At 45.3% G+C, this 25,475-nt stretch overlaps 1 protein-coding gene across 2 annotated transcripts in view; it reads left to right on the forward strand.

Moving 5' to 3' along the window:
- KNTC1 (kinetochore associated 1) overlaps positions 1-25,475 on the forward strand; it is a 495,394-nt gene that overhangs the window by 199,436 nt on the left and 270,483 nt on the right. For both annotated transcript variants that reach the window (XM_069214955.1, XM_069214954.1), the window contains exons 36-37: positions 13,408-13,505; positions 15,844-15,988. In XM_069214955.1, the coding sequence (XP_069071056.1) occupies positions 13,408-13,505; positions 15,844-15,988 (243 nt within the window). The remainder of the gene's footprint in view (positions 1-13,407; positions 13,506-15,843; positions 15,989-25,475) is intronic.

Here is a 25,475-nt window from a genome sequence, read left to right on the forward strand (position 1 = left end):
CACGTGCTGCTTGCGCCTGGAGTTTGCAGATCTTGAGGCGTGGATCTTGAGGGTTCGACTTTGTCCCAAAAAGGGGCGACTCTTTCTGGTAGCCACGGTGCTGTAGGCGAGGAAACGCCAAGGACAGACCGTGAGAAAGTAGCGCCAGAGGGAAAAAACCCCTTCAGAAGAAGAGGAAAAAACCTCCCAGAAGATTCGCAGGGGATTCCTGGAACAAGAACAGAGGAACAGGAATCAAAGGAACTGACGTAACACAGAAATGGCGAAATCCAGAGCCAAGGGCTAGGAAATCAGGAGCGAGGACACTAACTGAAACAGAGAGTGTTGCAGCGCAAAGAGGGAAAGAAAAAACACCCTTAAATACCATAAAACAGGAAGTGACCCACAGGAAGAAAAAGGACACCATCTTGCATAGGGAAAAGTAGATAGAATAGACTGGAGCAGAAACCATAGAGAATAGGGAAGGAGGAATGCTGGGAAGACAGAGGTAACCTGGGAAGGGGAAAAGACATAAAGGACAGAGGAGAAAACAGACCCAAAAAGAAAGAAAGACAGAAAAGAAGAAAGAGGAGTCCCCAAACAGGTAAGAGGGGTCAGGAGACCCCAACAAGACGGAGGGAGAGCGCAGCGCGAGGCCCCTAGTAAGTCCTGGGGCCTCGCAAGGTGCAAGAAAGGCTCGGGGCGCGCCGCGTCTTAGAGACGCGAAGCGCGGCCCGAGCCGAACGCGCGGCTTGTGCCGAACGCTCGGCTCGCGCCGCGCGGTGCGGCGCGACAGTAGGCCCCCCTCCCGAAGGCCCTGGTTTGAAAGGAAATAAACGGTGAAAGCGCTGAGTCAGAAGAGGAGCATGAACAGAAGATGCATCTTCCCAAGAACACTCACTGAGAGGATAACCCTTCCAATGAATCAGATACTGCAGACGGGTGTGAAAAAGACGAGAGTCACAAATCTCCTGAACCTCATATTCAGGAACATCATCCACTAAGACAGGAGGAGGACAGGAAAACTGACGGGAGTACGGATCTGGTACATAAGGTTTGAGTTGGGAGACATGGAAGACTGGATGAATCTTCCATGTGTGAGGCAAGTGAAGACGGACAGTGACGGGATTAAGCAACTGGAGAATACGGAAAGGCCCGTAATAGCGAGGTGTGAATTTGTTCTGAGAAAGACGTGAGGGTAAGAATTTAGAAGAAAGCCAAACTTTATCCTGTGGAAGGTAGTCCGGAGTTGCCCTACGTTTCTTGTCTGCTACTTTCTTCATATATCTCTTGGTGTGTAAGAGATTAGAACGAATCAGTCTATGGATTTGTAGAAGACGTTTGGAAAAATGAGTAATAGCGGGTAAGGGAGTGGGAGACAGAGAAGAAGTAGGAAAAGAGGTAGGATGAAAACCATAAGAACAGAAAAAAGGAGTGGTCTTGGAGGCACTATGGACTGAGTTATTATAAGAGAACTCAGCGATAGGGAGATAAGTGTTCCAGTTGCTTTGAGTTGAGTTGCAAAAACAACGAAGGTATTGTTCTAAGCCCTGGTTCAGACGCTCGGTCTGTCCATTGGTCTGGGGATGGAAGCCCGATGACAAAGCTCTATCGATGTTTAGTGTCTTACAAAAATACCTCCAGAACCGGGAAATGTACTGAGGACCTCTATCAGATATAAGAGTATGAGGAAGTCCATGAAGACGGAAGATATGTTCAATGAATATCTGGCTTAATTCTTGGGATGTAGGTAGTTTTTTCAAGGCAGTGAAGTGAGCCATCTTAGTAAAAGAGTCCACAGTGACCATGATTACCCGGTTTCCTGCTGAGAGTGGTAACGAACACATGAAATCGGTGGAGATGGTGTGCCATGGAGTTGGCGGAACCGGCAAGGGCTGGAGTAAACCCGCAGGCCTGGTTCGGGGAATCTTGACTTGAGCGCATGTGGGACAAGCCTGAACGTATGTTTCAATATCATTTTTCCAAGTAGGCCACCAGAAAAATCGGGATAACAGTTCTTGTGTGGCCTTGATGCCTCTATGACCAGCAACCGGTGAATCATGACACATTTGTAATGCCTTTTCTCTCACTCTGTTAGTGGGGATGAATAACAGATCGTGATAATAATAGTATCCTTGTCTCTTATGTAAAAGAGGCCTTAAGTTCTCTATTTCATCATCAGATAGATTGGGGTACTCCAGTTGTACCTCCTCCAGAAAAGACTGGGCTACCCCAATGATCTTACTAGGTTCCAGTAGGGGTTGAGCTGGGACAGGAGTACAATCTGGATAACGACGCGATAGAGCATCAGCCAGAATGTTTTGGGAGCCAGGAATATATGTAATGTAGAAATCATACTGGCTGAAGAAGAAGGCCCAACGAGCTTGACGACTATTTTGGCATACGAAATTTCGTAAACATTGTAAGTTTCGATGGTCTGTTCTCACTTCAAAAGGTTCCTTGGAACCCATCAGAAACTGCCTCCATTCAATACAAGCTGTTTTCAGAGCCAACAATTCTCTTTCCAATACTGAGTAATGTTGTTCTGCAATAGAGAGTATATGAGATAAATAGAAAACAGGATGTTCAAGACCATCGTCTTCTTGTTGTTGGAGTAGAACGGCACCAATGGCTTTTTCAGAAGCATCGGTGACGACAATAAATCGTTTGTTGGTATCTGGATGTCTTAAGATGGGAGCTTGTGTAAATGCCTTCTTTAATTCTTGAAAAGCTGTTTCAGCAGTTTTAGTCCAGACAAACCCTTTAATAAGATTTTCCTTCTTTAAAGTGTGAGTTATGTGGCTAGTTTGTTTAGCAAAGTCTGCGATGAATTGTCGATAGAAGTTCGCCAATCCTAGAAAGCATTGTGTTTCTTTAATGGAGGATGGAGAAGGCCAATCTAGGATAGCTTGCACCTTTTCTTGATCCATGGCTACTCCGGTGGTACTTAAATGATATCCTAGATATTTGACTTCCGTCTGGTCAAACTCACACTTTTCGGGTTTGCAAAACAGTTGATGTGCCCGGAGTCGTTGAAGAACTTGTTTAACATGGGAAGAATGGAGTTTGGGATTTCTGGAATAAATAAGAATATCATCAAGGTAGATTACAACTGTCTGATTCAGGAGATCCGAGAATACTGAGTCCATAAATCTCTGAAAAATTGCCGGGGCATTAGTAAGACCGAAAGGCATTACCCTGTATTCAAAATGACCAAATGGAGTCCTAAAGGCCGTTTTCCACTCATCTCCTTCTTTAATGCGTAAGAGGTGATAGGCTCCCCGTAGATCTAGTTTGGTAAACCGTTGAGCCCCTCTGACTGCCTCTAAAATGTCCCTTATGAGAGGCAAAGGATAACGATCTTTAATAGTTATTTTATTCAGGCCTCGAAAATCCAGGCAAGGGCGAAGGTCCTTTGTCTTCTTGGGTACGAAAAAGAGAGGAGCCCCAGCCGGAGAAGACGATGGAACAATAAGCCCACTTTGAATATTTTCATCCAAATACTCCTTTAGTACTTCCTTTTCAGTTTCCGTGAGGGAATACATCCTGCCAAAAGGAACGATAGTGCCAGGTTCCAAGGGAATAGCACAATCGTAATCTCGATGTGGAGGTAACACAGGTTTGGAAGGTTTTTGGAAGACATCTTGAAATTCCAAATAGTGTTCAGGAACTCCTTGGACTGTATTTATGGTCGAACCGGTGGTGCCCTCCGTGATAATTGACCTCTTAGGCGACCAATACTTGTCTGAAGCAAAACAGTGCTCGTGACAGAACTGTGAAGACAAGGAAACCGTCCGGGTAGCCCAGTTCACATATGGATTATGTCTGATGAACCACGGGATTCCAAGAATGATGGTATGGTTGGGGGAAGTTATAAGATCAAAGGAAATGTGTTCCTGATGGTTACTGATCTGTAGATTTAGCATCAGGGTAGTTGTATCTACTGGACCCGATGATATCAAAGATCCATCCACCGTGTGAACTTGTTCTGGAACCTCCTTAGGTTGTATAGGAACTTGTTGAGTGGTGGCCCACTTCTTATCCATATAAATGCCACTAGCTCCACAATCTAGTAGTGCCATAGTCTTCTCTAGACGGCCATCAGGTAATTGTAACATTACTGGTAAAGTGAACAAGGATGTGGTATTGTCGTTGAAAGAACTGATGGAAGGTATGGCTGCTAATCCCGTCCCCTCCCTTCTTACAGAGGACGGGAAGCGGCGTTTCCCGATGGCCTTGATGGACGTACTGGACAGGTACGCAGTATGTGGCCGGCAGATCCGCAGTATAAACACAACCCCTTCTTTCGTCTTTCTTCTCGTTCGCTAGGGGAGAGAGGGCCTCGAGTTGTATCCACCTGCATGGGTTCTCCTTCGGTGTCTCTGACAGGAGGGCGAGGTTCCTCAGAACGATGTGGAAAAACTCGTGAGGTGCTTGGTTGAAAAGACCCTCTGCTTTTTCTCTTCTCTGCTCTCCGTTCCTGAAGGCGATACTCGATGGAGAGGGCTTGATCCATCAGGCCACGAAGATCCTCCACTCTGGTGGAATGTACTAGTTCGTCTTTGATCTCTTCTTTGAGTCCTCTACGAAACAAAGTCACCAAAGTACGTTCCACCCAGGTGGTCTCTGCCGCTAGTTGACGAAAGCGTGTAATGTATTGAAGGACTTCTTGTGAACCTTGATGAATATCGCATAAGGCCTCTTCTGCTGAAGCCTCCAATCCCGGACGACTAAACATCAGCTTGAAACGGTTCACAAAGGCAGAATAGTCCGACAATACCGGATCGTTAGATGATACCATCGGGGTTGCCCAGGCCAAGGCAGGACCAGATAGGGCACTGATGAGATAACCCACCTTTGTTCTGTCGTGGGAGAATTGGGTGGGTCGGAAGGCAAAGTACACTGTCAAGGAGTCAAGGAACTCTCGCAGCTTGGTTGGTTCACCCGAAAAACGATGGGTAGAGGCGGAGAGCGTCGGGACATCACCACTACGGAAGGCCAAGGCCTGTCGCAACGCAGCATTCTCACTGCGTAGTTGCTGTAATTCTTGAGCTTGTTGCTGAATTGTAGTTAGCAGAGCTTGATCCGGATCCGCAGCAGCTACCACAGTGTCTTCCATGGTGTTAGAAGACGTCGGGATGGTTGGGCGCTGCAATCTGTCACGACTCACGTGCTGCTTGCGCCTGGAGTTTGCAGATCTTGAGGCGTGGATCTTGAGGGTTCGACTTTGTCCCAAAAAGGGGCGACTCTTTCTGGTAGCCACGGTGCTGTAGGCGAGGAAACGCCAAGGACAGACCGTGACCGTGAGAAAGTAGCGCCAGAGGGAAAAAACCCCTTCAGAAGAAGAGGAAAAAACCTCCCAGAAGATTCGCAGGGGATTCCTGGAACAAGAACAGAGGAACAGGAATCAAAGGAACTGACGTAACACAGAAATGGCAAAATCCAGAGCCAAGGGCTAGGAAATCAGGAGCGAGGACACTAACTGAAACAGAGAGTGTTGCAGCGCAAAGAGGGAAAGAAAAAACACCCTTAAATACCATAAAACAGGAAGTGACCCACAGGAAGAAAAAGGACACCATCTTGCATAGGGAAAAGTAGATAGAATAGACTGGAGCAGAAACCATAGAGAATAGGGAAGGAGGAATGCTGGGAAGACAGAGGTAACCTGGGAAGGGGAAAAGACATAAAGGACAGAGGAGAAAACAGACCCAAAAAGAAAGAAAGACAGAAAAGAAGAAAGAGGAGTCCCCAAACAGGTAAGAGGGGTCAGGAGACCCCAACAAGACGGAGGGAGAGCGCAGCGCGAGGCCCCTAGTAAGTCCTGGGGCCTCGCAAGGTGCAAGAAAGGCTCGGGGCGCGCCGCGTCTTAGAGACGCGAAGCGCGGCCCGAGCCGAACGCGCGGCTTGTGCCGAACGCTCGGCTCGCGCCGCGCGGTGCGGCGCGACACCTTCAAAGAATTCACCCTTTTTTCACTGATTGAAGAAGGCTGGTGCTATGATTTTCTTAAAGCAATGTGTCTGCACAAAGCATCCTCTTCTTATTTTTGATCTCCTTGTTATTTTTTTAAACATATTTTTCATCCGAAAAGTGCTCTTATGCTTACAATTTCTTATTTGTATAAGCTCATTTATACAAAATACCTCAAAGGTCCAGAAAAAAAACATTATCAAGTTCGTATGGACAAGGCTTTCACAAGGTTGGGAGGGTGGAGTGTGGGGATGGAGAAGCCTGAGCTGTTTGCCTCAAGCCTGTTTGTCACTTCTGAATGTATTTATACGCTTAAGCTTCTTCAGTGATGTATTCATGCAGCAGATAAGGACAACAACTACTCAATGGAACCCTATCCTGCCACAGAACATGTCCCAGGACATGGTTTTCCTTTTGGGCGAGATCTGCATGTATTAGAGAGGGACCTCACATGTTGTTAGGGACCCAGGCCCCACAAATTATTGTAACTTGCCTGAACATGGAGGTCAATGTCACTGCAGTATCATAAAAATCTTCATCTTGTACATACTTGCCTATTTCTGCAGACCCTCACAGATTCACTTCTAGGTGAACGGTGGATTAGCTTTTATAACGAGCTACTGGAAGCCCCCTTTAGTCAAAACATTCTGTTGCTCTGCTTATGAAGAGACAGCTGCAGCACTGCACTGGGCTCAGTTTTTACGAAAGGCCCAGCTCCTGGCTGCATGCATTTCAAACCTGCAAATTAAGTGGCTTCCTTAGTACCTGTCAATTGCTTTACTCTTTGTTTTGGGTATGTCTCTGCTGGGCTTAAAATTATCCTTAAATAGACTGTTCTTTATTTTCATTCCGAACAACTAAAATGCCCATCACTGCGGATCTTTCATAGATTCACATGTTTGAATCATCCCTGTCGTCGAAGTGGGAGTCCCACGGTACACTAATATAGTAGTATACATCATTACCATGTGCCCTAATGGCAATGAACAGTCTCTTTAATAACCTGTCCTTTGACCTATGACCAATCAGGGGACAGCACCCCCTAGAACACTCCCAAGAGAGGCTGATTCCTTCCGATTTTCTACTGCACGTCGCGTGAAGGGAGTCTCCCTGAGCTCTGCTCAATTTTGCTCACCAAACCGGTATTGAACCTTTATTTCCTAACTGATATAGCTGAAACACGTAAAAAAGGGGTGTTTCAACCTTGTAATTCTTTTGGGAAAAAGATACTGCATATAGATGACCTACACAAGGATTGTATATATTATCTACACCCTCTACATAAGGTGATAGATTGTAAAATCTGTTGCACATTTTTATCTAAGACCTTGAAAGATCGCAAGGGTACACTTTTGCTGTGGCTACAGAAGTCTAAAACTGTAATAACTGTCAGTTAAGATGAAGGCAGTGACTCTTTTACGACCTCCCACAAAAGGTCACCCCAAAGGGAAAGCTCCTGTAACTAGGAGCAAGCTGAAACATCTAAAAAGTCTTAAAAATGACTCACCATGAGTCTGCGAAGGGCACAGCCGATAAAGATAAAAAGGGAAAAATCTCCTTTGCTTACACTTGATCGCATCCTCTCACTCCTCGAAGAAAAGGTATGCACTCCTTAAAAATCTGCTTTAGAACAGTCAACAGTGAAATTTCAATAACACCATTGATGGGGACGAGCATTACTTTAACATCAACTATGGTGTTGACGACTACAACCACGACAACACCGTCCACCTTTGCTCTTACATCTATTCATTCGACAAAGGTCTCCTTGACAAAACCACCATCGACGCCACAGAAGTTGCTGTCGACGACAGTCCCCTTGACGATCCTGCTGTCGACGACTCTACCGCTGACGACCTTGTCGATGACTGATTTGTCGACGAAGATATTACCACCACTAACGGCCATAAGGAGCTCGATGACGACATAGTCAACAACACCATCGACGATTATAAAAATTTCAAAAAAGTTAATATATGTCTAGAGCACACCTTTCCCAGTAAGGTGTCACCATACCCTCCAAGCCATCTCCTTTATATAGATGACTCTGACAATGAGGGCCCATTCGGAACAGCACATAGTCCCTCTGAACTGAGAGTAAAGTGACAAGATATAGACAAAGAGGAAGAAGAGGATCAACATTATGAGAACTATTATCAGGAGCCTAAGTATACAGATAGACCTGCTCTTCCACATGAACATTATCATAATCAGGAGCAGCCTCATACACCACAGGACGTCATACAACTGCCTTTATCTTTATTGCAGGACCTCCAAGGCATGCTAAAAGATTATCAGACAAGATTTCCTGTTCTGGCTTGGCCACAACACATTTCACTGCACCTCCTCCTCCTCAGCTACCAAAGACTCCAGATCACATAACACCATTAATGACACCATTGTTGACCCCAGCATCCACCATTGCAGCTCCCCCTCAGGATGATTCCTCATCATCTAGCAATGATCAAGACGAAAGAGAGATCCTTGATAATAGCTTACACCAGGAGTGGATGAGCACCTACTACTCACATCTCCACCGGCCGCACTCCAAGTAGACTCTCCTCCTGATGATATAGGAAGTTTTTATACTCTAGTGGAGAGAGCTACTAATAGATTTCACCTTCCAATGACAGTCAAACAATCGGACTGTCTCCTGTATGATTTTAAAGAACCAGCAAGAGAATCAGTGCGTGCTATCCCAATCACATACTACATAATGCAAGAGGGCGTTAAGATCATGCAGAATCCTGCTACAGTGGCTGCTGTCTTACCTCGAAAAGACAAAAAATACAAAGCCCCTGTTTAGTGGGCCATCCAAAAGTGGACTTGGTTATTACAGTCCACGCTGCTCCAAAAACCCTTCTAAGCCGGTTTTGACTTCTCCTGATCTTGAAAGCAGACACCTAGGCAATATAGCAAACATTTTTCTTCTATGTCTGCAGTTAGTGTGGGCTGCTAATGCTCTAACCATATTAGCCCGCTTTGACCGACAGATGTGGTTGGATATTGGACCTCTAATCAATCTGATGCCTGAGGACAGACGAATGGAAGCAAGGAAAATACTGCAAGAGGGCGATAGAATGTCCTCAGAAATAATTGATTGTGCAATGGACATTGCATCTAGCGGGTTCTTTCAGTTGGTGGGGGCTGAGATCCTGAGATGCAGAGGGTGGGTAAAATCCACTTAGGTAAGACCGGACGTCCAGACAAAACTTTTAGACATGGGCTTCGATGGAGAAGCCCTTTTCGGGAAGCATATCAATGAGACATTGCAGTCAATAAAGGGTGACACAGAGACAGCAAGGTCCCAGGGTACTTTGCAGTTCTGCAAGTTGCCCTTTCGTGGAGCTCGTGGGAGAGGGCTCTCCACATATCGAGATACTTACCACCGAGCCCAGCAACCGTTTAACCAGCAAAACAGGCCATATTACTAACAACAGGCTTATAGACCACCGCCTACAGCAGCATACAACAAACAAGGGCCTCACAGAAAACAGGTCTCCCAAGGGAAAGAGTCCAACAGAAAGCAGTGACTTGTATCAAGTGTCGGCTACCCCCAGTCCTTCACTATCAGTGGGTGAAAATATACTGAATCACATTCATCATTGGTGGAAAATGACAACAGATAAGTGCGTATTAGACCTTGGCACCCATGGTCATACCCTGGAATTCATCCAACACCTGCCTACAACTCCCCCAAAGGGAGCACACCGACCTTATCTTCATTTACTCTCAGAAGAAGCCTGCATCATGTTGAAGAAGGGAGCAATAGAAAGAGTTCCTCCATCCCACAAGGAAATGGGTTCCTATTCCGTTTTTTTCCTAATACGAAAGAAATCAGGGGAAATGGTGGCCCATTCTGGTCCTACGGAAGATGAACAAGTTCCTACGCAAGCAGTCCTTCCGTATGATCACTCTTTCAGACATCCAGAGGCTCCTAAATCATGGGGACCAAATGACCTTTCTACATTTACAGGATGCCTACTTCCACATCCCTATACATCCCAAGCATCGAAAATTCCTGAGATTTACAGTAGCTGGCACTCATTAGCAGTTCAAGGTTCTTCCCGTGGCCCCAAGTCAGCACTATCTACTTTTAAAAAATGCCTGCCTCCTGTGGTGGCTGCACTGAAGTTCTGGACATCAGGTATTCCCATACCTCGTTGACAGGCTTTTCAAGGCACCTTCAGCCAGTCAAACGATGGAAACCTCCTCAGCTTGCCTGAAGTTATTCAACAACCTGGGTCTTAAAATCAACCATCTCATATCCTCGACTGTGCCATCAACGCGTAGTGTTCCTAGGAGCAGCTTTCGACACCATACAGAACAAAGCTTTCTTAACGCACAACAGGTAGCAAGCTTTTAGCTTCGCCACTACAAACAAGAAAGTCCATTTCAGTGCTTCTGTACAAGTCACTTCAAGGAATGATGTCCCCATCTTTAGATCTCCTGCTGTTAGCTCGCTTGAGGATGAGGTTTTTGAAGGAGGAGCTCAACAAGCAGTGGTTGCAAGTAAATGCATCCTTCGACCTAATCACAGTCACTCCTCTAATGATTTCGGCTCTAAGCTGGTGGTCTCTAACACACCACCCGGACAAAGGTCTCTCATTTCTACCTCAGGTTCCTGACCGTCATTACCACGTATGCTTCCCTGAACGGATGGGGAGAACATCTACAAGAGCTGCAAATTCAGGGGGAGTGGTCTCCAGCTCAGAAGGGCAAGCACATCAACTGGCTGGAGCTAGGAGCAAAGTTTCTCAGCTTCCAGACATTCCTGCTGAGAATAAGAAATGCTTCAATTCTGATAGGTACAGACAATACCACCAGCATGTACTGTATCAACAAGCAGGGAGGCACAAGATCGTTGCCCCTGTCCACGGAAGCACAGAGAATATGAAATTGGACAATGAAGCATGACATTACTATTTGCGCCAAACATGTACATGGACTAAGCAACCCCTTAGCAGACTGTCTCAGCAGAACGAAGTCAATGTGCCACAGACGGGAACTGGATCAGTACACACTAGAAGGGATATTCTCTCTATGGGGCAAGCCAGCACTCGATCTGTTCGCGACACAACTAAACAGCAAACACCAGTTCTTTGCAAGCTGGCATCCCCAGCCAGGGTCAAGGGGGGAATGCCTTTTCGATAAGATGGTCCAGGATAATTTGCTTACACCTTTACCCGACTCCTGTGATCCCAAACGTTCTCAGCAAGATCAAGGCAGATAAGTGTTGCATCATTCTCATAGCTCCCAAGTAGCCCAGACAACACTGGTTCAGGGAACTCCTCCTTCTATCCTAGACCACCGACGTTCTCCTAAGACCATTGCCGCACTTGTTAACGATGATCAAAGGCCAAGTCTGTTATCTAGACCTGACTTCTCTCCACTTATGCGCATGGCTCCTGAATGTAATGAATTCCAAAATGTAAACATTTCACAGGAGTGTAGAGATAGTCTTTACAAAGCACAAGCATATTCCACATTAAAGACATACATGTTGAAATGGAAGAGGTTCTGCATACGGTGCCAGAAATCAAATCTGCATCCTCTGCGAATATTGCCTGAGCAGCTTCAGCTTTAACTACTTTCATTGGCTCAATAGGTTTGGCTCATTCCTCTGTTAAAGTACACCTTGCTGCGATTTCCAGGTACACATATTCACAGTACTCTTCCTCCTTGTGCTCCAATAGAATCATCAAATAATTTCTTAAGGGCCTCTTCAGAGTCTTTCCTCCAGTGAGGGCTTCTCCACCTGAATGGCATCTAAACATAGTGTTATCTCAATTGATGAAACAAACATTTGAGCCAATACACACAGCAGACCTCAAGTTCCTCGCCTGGAAGGTCGCTTTACTCTTGGCTCTAACAAGCCCAAGAATGGTTAGCAAGATTCAGGCCTTTACAACTCAAAAAACGTTCCTGCGTTTTACAGATGGTGCTGTCATTCTAAGAACTAACCCAAGGTTCATACCATAAGTACCTTGCGACTTCCATCCCAACGAGCCTATCATATTGAAGACTTTCTTTCTGAATCCAAATTCAGCAGCAGAAAGATATTTGCACACTCTGGATCTCACCCGATTCCTCAAGTTTTACTTACATCACACAAGGATATCAGGAAAACATCTCAACCATTAGTATCCTATAATCACATGCACAAAGGTGCCTTAGTGACTAAAGCAATCATTGCTAGATGGATTTCGCCCGCCATCCAGTTTTACCACTCGAAAGCAGAACGGAGTTTAACAACCAAGGTCAGAGCACACTCGACCAGGGCAGTGTCCACAGCTACAGCCCTGTTTGCTGTTGTGCCTTTGAACAAGATATGCCGTGCTGAGACTTGGAAAAGCGTGCATTCATTTACGCAGCACTATAGCCTTTAATCAATTTAATGCAGCTGTTGTGCCATCTTTTTCAGTAAGGTCAGCCTTTATTGGTCTTTTATATGCCTATCCATAGCTCTATAGAAAGTTAAAAAGTTGTGAATGTATATGTACCTATATAATTTTATCAATATACACTTAATCTTATAACCCAAAATCTGCAAATATATTTATGGGACAAACATTTTTTTTATTTTTTATTTTTTACTGGTTACAGTTGCTGCTTGCTACGCTGATTGAATCATGTGAAACTATGAAAGATCCAATACTGGAGAAGAAAATGAGTTACTTACCTGTCACTTCAGTTCTCCACTTTTGGTATCTTTAATAGATTCACATGCAACCCACTCTCCTCCCCTGAGAGGCTCCCCTTATAGCTAGGGATGTTATTCCCACTTGTGCTCAAACATGTGAGGGAATCAGCCTCTCTTGGGATTTTTCTAGAGGGTACTAGTACCTGATTGGTCATAGGTCAAGTTTGGTCCTTTTTACAAAAACAAATAAAAAGGACATAGATATGTTATTAAAGAGACTGTTCATTGGCATTAGGGCCTATGGTAATGATATATACTGCTATGTTAGTGCACTTCAGGGTCTTTAACAACCATTATAGCCCTCTAAAGCAGGTGATAATGCTATATTATAAAATGTCTGCCTCTGTCCCTGCAGTTAACAGTCACCTCCCTTGTAATTGACTCTCACCAGTGCCATGGGCACGGGCTTTAAGTGTGGTGAAGCTTGCCAGTACTCCATACTGGCAGTAATAAAAATAGACAATAAAACAGTTTTCTTCAGGCCCTATAGTAATGTCCTTAAATGTATAAGCAGTGTTGTTTTTATATTCCTGAACTTTTGTTTTGTGATTGGCATTTATTTTAGAGTATTTTAGAAAATCTAACTGCAGCACAAAGCAGTGCTTGTTATTATTTAATTATTTATCAACTTTTTTAACCCTGAAGTAGGCATTTCAGCAAACAAATGATATGATCAGTGCTGTATGAAAAAATATTAATTGCGTGAAGTTGTAAAATGCAGTGTAAATGTGTTAACATATTACTTTATTTTTCACAGACCTGTTACTGGATTCATTGCAACTCTGTCAACACACACAACCTGCTGTGGAATATTACAAACAATGTCAAATTGAAGACTATGGGTTTATTTCAAAGGTGATATGTTATACATTTTTATTAAGTTAGGCAAAAACCCTTTAGTCTTTGGAAAATGTACTTCCTACAGAAGTCTTTGTTTGTAGCATGCATATTCCCTCTTTAGCACAAGCATCATTACAAAAAGCTGAACTGTTACATACTCTAGTGTGCATCCAAAATTGGAGTTCCCCATCCTTATGCCTCCCTGTGGCTCTGTAATTGGGTGTTTTCATCTCTGTTGCGTTAAAAATATTTTAAAGAGTTTGATTCTGAGGCCACAACAGAAAATGTGGTGGTCTGGTTGGAGCACATAATGCCCCTGGAAGTGCCATGTGCTTGTGCTCGGGAACATTTTCCAAGATGTCCAAGCTGTCAGTATCTGATCTTTCTACCTCTTCCTAGTTCACCCCATATTCTCCACTAACAATTCAAGAACAAGTCATTGACAAAACGCAAGGACTTTGCAGTGTTTTAAACATTGCGCTGCAAACCTCACTTCTAATTAACCTACCTTTTTGGTTATATACAGGTTTTGTCTCTTCTTTGCTCTCAAGACAGCAGAGGTCTTGCATTCTAGCCCTTAGTTCTACAGGAGAACTGAGGCAGAGGCTCATAGGTTCTCTTTTTTGAGATCCTAATGAATGGCCTTGAGCAAGGGTGCTTACTAAACAACAGGGCCCTGGGGTGACATTAACCCTTCTCCATGCTTTGAGCCTGATCCCTGGCTGTGTTCCGAAGCCCTCATCCGATCGCAGCTTTGAAATTCTGTTGTTTTGAGTAGTGGTTCATCAAATTAAGTTTTGTGTGCCTGTCTTTCTGAGAGATGCTCTTTCTTTACCACTTTCAATAACTGCTCATGCTCACCCCATGTTCCACCCAGTGGTGATTCTGGCCTTGCCACATTCACATACCAAGTTGCAGTGAAGGGTGACCCTCGTAGTGGAGCAGGAACTTAGGATATCTTGATCCTGGCTCATTATCCAGTGACTCTGGCCTGTCTAGAGTTTGCCTCTAAGTGTATTTCCATTCCAGGCCATTCAAATGCAAACAACAAAAGCCGGAACTCAAGCGACCCCCACTTCAATTTGGTCACACTTAGATATGTCTAGTATTGTTTGCCAATTAAAGGGGCTCCCAGCAGCTACCATCATAAATGGATCTACATCTGCTCACGTGTTCGGTCTTATTCAAGAGGCGAGATAGGCAATTGTACCATTAAATCCCTCAGAATCTACTAGAACCACCATTTATATTCTCCACAGTTTTATGCAATAAGGGCATTTTAAGTGCCCCCAATTTTTAAATGAGCTTTTGTCTGTCACCTTCCTTTGCTTGTAAGCAATGCCTCACTGTTTCCCTCAGAGTCCACTTGTGACCCCCAGAGTAGGGTAGCTTATTGTTGAATAAGGGTACCATGTTTTAGGTGTACTGGTTTTAGAATGTAAAGTGTACTGGACTGTACAAAGAGACCTTGGTCGAGGAACAAACTCATTCACTAGGGCTGCCCATACAGACATAATCTCAACCCGCTGCGAATCTGCAGCCCAGTGGATATCCCTGACATCATCTGGCGTATGCCGGATTGGAAAGCATTGTAACACACACCTTACCTTCACACCCGTGTTTATAACCTATGCAAGGCTCCAGGAAAGGTGTATTGTGGTGATCTCTAGTGGGTACTGTAAGTGCGACTGTGCACCAACTAGGAGTTGAAAGGACATAGGGCCTGGTGTAGCAAAGGGTTTTTCCCATTCTGTGTCAATGGGAAAATGTGTTCATACATATGGCCCATAGTTACCAAATAAAGATAAAACAAATCCAAAGCCCCTAATGCATTGCACTTGACCTCACCTGTAATTTCACAGACAAAGTTTAAAAAACATGAATTACGTAATTGAAACTGGTATGAGAACTGGTTTTCTCCTGATTTAAATGCAGGTCCAGGCCAAACAATTGGATGCCATGTGCACCCTACACGAGGCTAAAGCAATATGCATGCTCATACACCTCATGCCCTGTGTCCAAAGTGGACACCCAAAAGCTGCTAGAAATTCATTCATTTAACAGTTTTTTCAGGTCCATTTTGTAGAAGGCTGCTGTTGAGCTCTGTACTGCACTTAAGAAAATTCAGACAGGTAGTCATGCAAAATGCAGATTATCTTTGGTGCTCGGAGAAGCACATTTATTGACTATTTTACCAGAAAATGCTGTGTTATATCTGAATAATTGCATGATCTTGTTCTAATGATGAATAATTTGATTTTATGTCATCATGAAAACATCATCCAAATAAACATACATAATCTTTAATAAACATAATCAATGTGAAGTATCTTTGTTTTGATTGTCCGTCTAGAATTCAGCCTTTGAGTCAGACAGAGATGTCTATGAGGAATGGACTTATGAAGATTTCTTCAGCGAAGATGGGATAGTTCTTGATCCAAAGGTGGTGCTACCTGTTGCCTATGAAGTGGTTACAGCCCTGATGCCATGTGCTTCTGGTATGAACGTAAATTTACTTATGTTTATTTTTCTTTGTAGGTTACTCTCACATTTTTTGTGTTCTAAAGTACTCATTTTCTAATGTGTCTAATAAGACATTCAAGTACACAAAATTGTTGCATTTTTATATTTCGTTATAAACAAACAGTGACAAAGCCAATAGGTCTTGCTATTTGTTAAGGGAAGTGTTTGGTAAGACAGTCTTCTCACTCCTTTCTTGACCCTGGCCAAGGACTCCGTTAATCCTGTGGACAACAAGAACAGTTAGTTGCACAGTCTTCCAAATCTGCCCCTGTGCCCTCCCACCTCTGCATTTTGTATATGTCCTTTGCGACACACGCCCAACCTGTGGGTGACAGGATCCATCATTTCTGGCCAAAGTGGTGGGTCATCACCTCAGACGAGTGGGTGTTGCAGACAGTTTGACTCTTCCATTTCTGGACATACCTCCCCCTTGCCACAGTCATCAGATCGGCCAGCTGAGGACCACCAGTTCATTTCGCTTCAGGAGGATGGAGGCCCACCACCCTATTTTGAATCTTCACCCGCTCAATGCCTTTCTAAGGCAGTTCAAATTCAAGAGGCTCACTTTGATTCAGTTCTTGTCTGTCCTCAACTGGAGACTGAATGGTAGCATTGGAGCTGAAGCACGCTTATTTTCGTTTTCCTGTCCTGCCAGCCCACAGGTGCAAAATGCAGTTCACTGTGGGCCATGAGTATTTTTATTTCCTTGTGCCACCCATTTGGTCTCATCAGTGCTCCTTCGGTGTTCATGAAAGTGATGGTGGTGGTTGCAGTGCATTTTCGGAGGCTGTGGTTCCAGTCAGTTGGCACAATATCCGGGAGAGCTCTCCGACCGCATACAGATTTTGGATGAGACTGGAAAAGATCTGCAGAGGTGGCTGCTGGGCCGAAATTGGGTCAGCGGCACAACTCTCTCCCTATCCCATCCAGAACTGACAGTAGTGACCATTGCATTGCTTCTGGGTTGGGAAGCCACTTGGGAGTGGTCGAGATCTGAAGCATCTGGTTGCCAGTGGAGGCTCGGCTTCACATTGACCCTATGAAGTTGTTGACCATTCAATTGGTTTGAAGGCCTTCCTTTCATTCATCAAAGCAAGGCTAGTACAGGTGTTCATGGACAAAACCACTGCCATGTGGTATTCCGGCAAGCGGTGCAGGGTGGGGTCACTTACTCTGTGTTAGTAACTGGAAGTGGTTGGGAGATCAGCGGATTTTCCTGGTGGTACACCACTTGGAAGGCTCTCTAAATGCCAAGATGGACAGTTGTCGATTCCTAGCAGAACACAAATGGCAGTTACAGCCAGAGGTGGCACAGGATCTCTTCTGTGACTGGGTACAACATTAGTTCGATCTTTTCACCACTGCAGAGAATGCCCAGTGTCAGCACTTTTGCACGCTGGTGTTTCCAAAGTGTCTCGCTAGGAGACACATTCCACTTACAGTGGAACTTGGAACTCCTGTACACCTTTCCACCAATACCTCTCATGTCTGAGTTCTGAAGATGATCGAGAACGCCCTTGGTAAGTCATCCTAGTGGCACCAGATTGGAGAATGTGGTATCCAGATTTCTTGGGCAGCGCATCTGTCCTTCAGTCAGGCTGTCCCTTCAGGAGGATTAATGTTGTAGCAGCAGGGCGGGGTCCTGTACCCAAGCTTGTGCAGTCTACACCTCCATGCTTGGAGATTGAGCAACGGCAGTGAACTCAGTTGGCTGCTTTTGATCTTCTTCCCAAGGTTGCTGATGTAATCTGGGCCGCCTGGCATCCCTCAACTAAATCTGTGTATGCCTGTCTTTGAGAAATGTTTGTGGCTTGGTCCGACACCATATTGACCCACTTCAGGCCAAGCAAAGTGTTGCTTTTTGTATTGTCCTTATTTCAGCAAGCCTTTGCTTTGGGCACAGTTAAAAGGTACATGTTATCTCGTTTGGCTTTTCTGAAATTGCCTGATAAGCCTTCTTTGTTTCAATCACCTGTAGTGATACAGCTTTGTCAATTGATCTTACCTTTGACAGGTGCCTGGCAAGGTTTCGGAGATGCGATTCATGCATGCACTCTGTCTTCTAATTTGGTGCTGCTTTTGAACTGTTGCTTTGGCACATTCTGCCTTTTATCTACCTTTGCGTTTTTTGCACTCTGAATAACAAGCTATCCATACCTGGGGGTAGGTGAGCACTTTGATTATGTCTTATGTTTGCTTTTTATTTGCTGTGCAGTTCCGTGACATCTTGTTTTGTAATGGATATTACACTGATGTTCGTGTTGTTTTAATATATTTCTATGGATTACAATGGTTTTGATTACAGTAAGTTTATAATTGCGTAGTTAGTGATACAGTTTCTGAGAGGTTTGCATCATATGTTTCCCACTTTTGCATTCACTGTGTTCCAGTGGGTTCAAAATGTGGTTCTTATTGTTTATTGTATGAAAGTGGAGTATTATGTGGTGTGTGGGTTAGTCCTCGCCATGTAATAATCTCACTATACCATAAATATGGTCCTTGGATTCACACTAGTAAATCCTTAGCTCAGTCCTGGTAGTGTGGCAAAGAGCAGTCAGGCTTTATTTAGAGGAACATGTATTAAGAATTTCAGAGTGCCAACCTGGACGCTAAGTAATTGATACGACTCAAAAGAAATCTGACACCAATTTATAACAAGCATTTGCAATGCAATAAGTCTAACATTTTCTTGAGTTAGACCTATTGGCATTGCAAATTCATAACTGGACTTTTCTTGCCACCTAAATTAGCCAACCCTGCCTCCTAATTTCATCTTTTCCTGCCATATAATTCCAGTGGCCCAGCATTTCACTAAAGCACTTCCATTTACCTTCTTCCTCTATCTTAAAACATATACAATTATCATATAAACCTTTATCAGAAATAAACTTTTGGCAATAACGTGTAAAGCTCAAAACACCATAACAAAAACATCATTTGGGACAGATTGGAGGGTGAAAGGAAAGAGGGAGTCGGGTGTAAAGATGGAGAGGACAAGTGGGCATAGTAACTGTGTCATGGTCCCTGGAGTAAGAAAGGAAAATGGTTGACTGCAATTTCAGGAGGAAAATACAGCAGTAATTGGATTTTAGTGAGGTCATTAGGTCTCTGGGCCCTGGTGCCATTACACCTGTTGCTCCATTGATAACTAGGAGCCTCATTATGACTTTGGCGGTCCTTTCATAGGATCGCCTAAGCCGCGGCAGACAAAAGACCCCCAGTAATGGAGGTCTTTTGTCCGCCATATTAGGAGTCTTCCGCTGGGCCAGCGGGAAAAAACAGAGTTTTCTCCCGCTGGCCCAGCGGAACACTCACGTAATTTAGCCGACGGCAATGTTGTGGTGCGTCGGGTGCAGCAGCACCCGTCACACATTTCACTGCCCGTAATTCGGGCAGTGAAATGCGCGATGGGGCTGTGCATGTGGGCCCCCATTCCGCCAGCCTTTCCATAGCGGTGTTTACTGCCATTGAAAGCCTTGCAGATGGAGACTTGTAATCCCCAAGGCAGTGCTGCTTGCAGCGCTGTCCTGGCAGATTACAACCGCCCCTGGCGGATTACAACCACTAGGATCGCCGGGCTGCAGGTGGGCTTGCTTCCTGGCGGTGTCGGCGGTATGACCGTGGCGGCTCCGCCAAGGTCATAATGGGGCTGTCGGACCGTCCTCTCTGTGGAGGTCCGACCGCCATCGCGAGCCTCGTAATGAGGCCCTAGTTCTCAGGAAAGAAAGAAGATGTGGCAGAACAAGAAAAGCAAAAGGAATACAACAGACAAAAGGAAGAAAGAGAAGGGGTTGCAAAGAAATAAAGGAAAGAAGGGAAAGAAAGAACGAGAAAATGAAAACACAACAAAGAAGAAATGGAGCAAACGTGTGAGACAAAAGAAAAAAGGGAAGGAATCTAACGAACGAAAGATAAAGGAGAAAAATAATGAAAAGTGTGAAAGGAAAGAGAAAAATTAACTTTAGAAAAAAAAGAGAGATGATGAGAGAAACAAGCAGCAGAAGAACCAGGGCATGTATGTACTGACACATTTCCCACAGACACAGAATGGGAAAACCACTTTGACACTTTGGGTCCTGACAAGTAACCTGTGGCTTCCACATAAAAATGAGAAAAAGAGGGATTTATAGTAAAACATGAATTGACAGAAAAAGATAACAAAAGCACCGGAGGAAGGAAGAAAGATCTGAATAAAAAAAGTGAAAGAACACATGCCGAGTCAAAGGAAAGAGCAAACAAAGAAAGAATGAAGGGAAGAGAAAAAATTGGAAAAGTATGAACACCTGATGAAGAAAAAAGAGAGGAGCGAAACAAGGAAAGAAATAGCCAAGTTTTTGTGAGTTTGAAAGAGGAGGCAGCAAGAGGAAGAGGGGAAAAAAAGGAGAGGAGTAGAAATTAAGTTTCACTTTTTCTTTCAATTGTTTGCGTGGATTGTAAGAGCTGGAAAGAGAAAAGTGGAGGAAAAAGAAAACATTGAGAGTAAACAGAGTAAAGGAAAGAAATTAGTGAGATAGTGAAACAGACCCTCCCAAATGTAGATGGCAGCTAAGAATAGATGTAATTGGCTCACCCACACCCTCAAACAGAAGTCAGTGTGAAACAGCAGGGGTCACTGCAGAACAGCAGGAGGTCCATTAGCAGAGTTGTACAGCAATACTGGGGTACATCAGATCAGGATTTGGGGTATAGACAGAGCTGTGTTCTGGCCAGGCCTGGAATAACAGAAAGGCAGCGGGTGAGGAATGAGAAACAGAGCGCTGTGTAATTCCTGGTATTGGAATAATGGGGCACAGCAGGTTAAGGCTGAGGTGCACTGACAGAGTTGTATGTGGGCTGCAGTACTGGAATAGTAACGGGCACACAAGGTCAGAAGTGAGGTATGTTAATGGAACAGTGTTGCAGAGTGTTAGCCTGGAGGTGTCCTGGTGAAGCTGCGAGTGGGGCCCAGTATGGGAGTCGCATTTTCTCTGAACCACAGAAGCAGGAGTCCTGAAGGGCGTGTGTGAGCCTTACTACAGAGAAGAAATGTGCACTGAATATTAGAATTGATGGATTCTGGTGGCGCTGTGGTGGTTCCCATTAACAGTGGCGGTGAATGTTAGACTTGAGGTGCACTGGCTGAGCTGTGTTTTGCTCTTTTGGGACCAGTATTGGCTTTGCAGTGGGACTGAATATTAGAATTGAGGCACTGTAATGGAACTGTATTTGAGCTGGGTCCCAGTATATGAATAGAAGTGACCTCGCTGGGGTAGAACTGAGGTGCACTGATGGAGCTACGCCCACGGTCCCAGTACTGGAGCAGCAGAGTGTACTGACTGCAAGAACTGAGGTGCTCTGGCAGACAGCATGTGTGGGGTTCCTGGCACTGGCACAGCTGAGGGCTTGGAGTGTGTGAACTGCTGTGCACTGATGGAGCTTCGCCCAAGGTCCCAGTACTGGAGCAGCAGAGTGTACTGACTGCAAGAACTGAGCGATACCGTTGTTTCACCCTCTCCAGTTTCAATGAGCACAGCATCAGGGCAATCTCTCCGACATGGTCCAGATCTTGGAGGGAACTTCAAAAGATCTTCAGTGGTTGCTAACAAACCGCGAATGGGTCAGAGGCACAACCATATCCCTTCCCCAACAAGATCTGACAGTAGTGACAAATGCGTCACTCCTGGGATGGGATGGCCATCTAGGAGAGGTGGATATCAGGGGACTCTGGTCTTCGATGGAATCTGCACTCCCCATAATTATGTTGGATTTGGAGGCGATCTAACTAGCATTGAAGGCCTTCCTACCTTCCATCAAGGGGAGACTGCTGGTGCAGGTGTTTACGGACAACACCACTGACATGCAGTACTGCAACAGACATGGTGGGGTGGGGTCGTAGAGGCCTGTGTCTCTGGACATGGCTGGAACATCAGGGTATTTCCCTGGTGGTTCAACATGGTAGGTTCTCTGAATGGCAGGGCAGACAAACTCAGCCTCAGTTGCTTAGAGGATCACGAATGCTGTTTCCATCCAGAGGTGGCGCAAAGTCTCTTTCAGGGGTGGGGAGAGCCTTGGTTAGATCCGTTTGCCTCTGTCAAGAAGGCGCAATGTCAACAGTTTTCTCTCGCTTGGTGACACTTTTCATCTAGAGTGGAGCTCAGGGCCCTCCTTGTACGCCTTTCTTCCCATACCACTCCTTCTCAGAGTTCTCAAGAAGGACTGGGCCCAAGGCATCCTTGTGGTCCTGGATTGGGCATGGAGAGTCTGGTATCCTGAGCTACTGAGCATGGCCATCGATCCTCTAATACCGCTGCCCCTTCTGGAGGATCTTCAGTTGCAGCAGCAGACGAGTGTTCTCCACCTTAACCTATACAGTCTCCGCCACCTGGCGTGTAGTTTGAATGGCAGCAGTTGACAGCCGTTAACCTTCCTTCTTAAATCTACGATGTCCTCTTGGCAGCCCGGCACCCCTCCACCAAGATGGTATACGCCTGCCGTTGGAAGAAATTTGTGGCCTGGTGTTCTGACAGAAATGTAGACCCCCTTTCTGCCCCCCTTTAACAGGTTCTTCTCTTTATTCTATCTCTTGCCCAGCAGGGTTCTACTCTGGACACTCGGACACTCTTAAGGGCAATGTTTCTGCAATCTCCGTGTTCCTAAGATTGCCTGATCAACCCTCTCTCTTCAAATCTCCCATTGTACATAGATTATTTAAATGGTTTAGTCCATCTTTTCCCCCTTCTCCCTTTATCTTGCCTCAGTGGGACTTGAATCTGGTTCTTACATTCTTGATGTGTGCTCCTTTTGAGCCACTTACAATGATCCCCTGCGGTTGCTCATCTTTAAACTGGAAAACCGGCTTTCCTCATGGCTATAACTTCTGCCCAATGAGTTTGTGAGCTACAGGCCTTGTCATTCAAGCTTCCCTATTTATCTATTCATCATGACAAAGTGGTGCTTTGCATGCGGGCCTCCTTTCTTCCTAAAGTGGCCACGCCCTTTCATGTACGTCAGTCCAACAAGGTCCAAAGGAAAAGTTCCTTTCACATAAAAGCAGTCTCCAGTCCATTTCCAGTCTTAGTGGCCAGTTGCCATTCACTTCTGTGAAGTGGTCCTGATGCAAGGGATACAGGGTGCTGAAGTTGGTGCGTGATAGACTGGGGTCTTCCTAGGGCTAATCCTTGGTTTACGGTCTTGGTGGGGCAACATAGACCACAGGGGTTGATATCCCTCGCAGTCCTCTCGGTTTCAGCAGAGATCCAGATGCCGCTGGGCTACTGGTCTTTGGGCACAACAAAATTAGTGGTTTCATGCTTTTATCAATAACTCTCCTTCTGGGTGACCATACTGCTGTCCGGTGACTATCCCAGGTACTTCAGGTGCAACTTCTGAGCATCAAGTCACGGCCTTCCAGGCTCCACAGGGGCTATGAATGATGATCTGGGATAGCAACTGACCAGGTAGGCTTCCTCAATCTTTGTCACCTTGATGCTGCAACAGGAAGCCAGCTAACTGACTCTGGGAGTCTCTTCTTCTGATTGGGGCTCAGTGATGCCTTCTCCTCGCTAGCCCAAGGACAGGCAGATGCAGTCCAACTCCAATGCCGTCTTTCTTTGCCAGGTCTAAGGTCAGCAAAGCAGTATGTCTTCATTCCTCTTCTCCAATCCAAGCGAGATATGAGTTCTGGGGCAAAGGTACATCTTTTATGCCCAGAAAGTGTCCTTAGAGGAGGTTGTGATCACTAGTCAATGGGCTTCTTCGTTTCCTCGTGTCTGATTACTTCTTGTGAAGCATGGCATATGGATATCTGAGTGCTCTATTCTGTTCACTCCCAAGATGGCTAAACCGTTCGCTTGGTGTGTGGAGCTTGTTTGCCCTCCTTAGAGGCATGGCTACCTGGTGGCTACACTCCCACGGAAACACCAGTTTGGCTAATGTATTCCCCTCTCTGTCTCGATGCTAACCTGCCTACCTGAACAAAAGAGCAGTCCCTGTCGAGTGTGTTCACCATTTACCCTTCAAAGCCAGCTTCCCCTTTGAAGCTCGCCTTTTGGGCTAACACCCCGTGTGGCTTCCGGCCAGGAGGAGGTAATTCCTCCTCCAGTGGAAGACCACTATTATTACTTGTCCTGGATAAGGTTTACACGTCTCCTAAGGCAGGCAGAAGGCTATCCCGTGGCCAGCATCTCTGAACGGCCACTGGGAGACTAGGGCAACAGTGACAAATTTCTAAAAGTTCCATGTAGCAAAAGGTTGCATTAAATTTGATTTGATCAGGTCGGGTTTAATGTAGCATGATGTTTAATACCTTGAAGTACCAACTTTAGTGGTCCCATTTAGAAGTTAGCACAGCTGAGTCGTCAGTGCAAGAGACACTTGAACTTACATGCTTTAGGTACACCTGGTACCATATATCGGGGACGTGCAAGTAAGTTAAGTGAAGCAATGCCAATTGGGTATAAGCCAATCACACATTATAGGAAGCTTACTCTGTATAACCTATATCAAAGTGAGATATAGTGTGCAAAGAGTCCAGGGGTTCCCCGGAGGCTTAACAGAGGCTAAAGTAGATAACACTAATGCTCTCTTTGGTGGTAGTGTGGTCGAGCAGTTAGGCTTATCAGAGGGTAATGCAAAGCATTTGTTGTACACACACAGATAATAGATGAAGCACACACTCAATGACTTAACTCCAGACCAATGGCTTTTATATAGCAAAAATATATTTTCCTAATTTATTTTTAGAACCACAAAATTCAAGTTGCAGGTAAGTACTTCAAAGTTTCATATTTCACACAGGTATTAACAATACTTTGAAATAGGTAAGTAATACAGTTTTTGAATTATTGGCAATAAGCTGTTTTAAAAATGGACACAGTACGATTTTCAGAAACAGTTCCTGGGGGTAAAGAAATGTTAGGTCTTTTGCAGGTAAGTACATCACTTACAGTTTCAGTCTCTGGGTTTTGGGAAGTCCACCGGTTGGGGTTCAAGTTAACCCCAAACACCCACCACCATCAACACTGCGCCGGCCGGGTGCAGAGGTCAAAGTGGAGCAAATTTACCGTGGGCTCCTATGGAGACTGGGGGCACTCTGAATCAGGTCTGCCTGCAGGTAAGTACCCACGGCTCGGAGGGCAGACCGGGGGGATTAGAAGAGCACTGGAGGGTCCACAAGTATACCAAACACACACCCTTAGTGGCACAGGGGCGGCCGGGTGCAGGCTGCAAACAGGACGTCTGGTTTCCAATGCTGGTCGATGAGGAGACCCTGGGGCTCACTCAGAGGCTGCAGGCGAGGTCCAGTTGGGTGTCTCGGGCACAACACCGGTCGGACTGGGAGGAGGGTCGCCTGCTGGACATTGAGGCACTGGGATCCGGTTTCTCCAAGGCCTGGGGGCTGCGGGTGCAGTGTGTTCTTAGGCATATGATATCTTCATCTGGAGCTTTGCGGACAGGGGGGGCAACGGGATTCCCTCTGCAGGC

This window comes from Pleurodeles waltl, chromosome 11, assembly GCF_031143425.1.
Source record: "Pleurodeles waltl isolate 20211129_DDA chromosome 11, aPleWal1.hap1.20221129, whole genome shotgun sequence".
NCBI lineage: Eukaryota > Metazoa > Chordata > Amphibia > Caudata > Salamandridae > Pleurodeles > Pleurodeles waltl.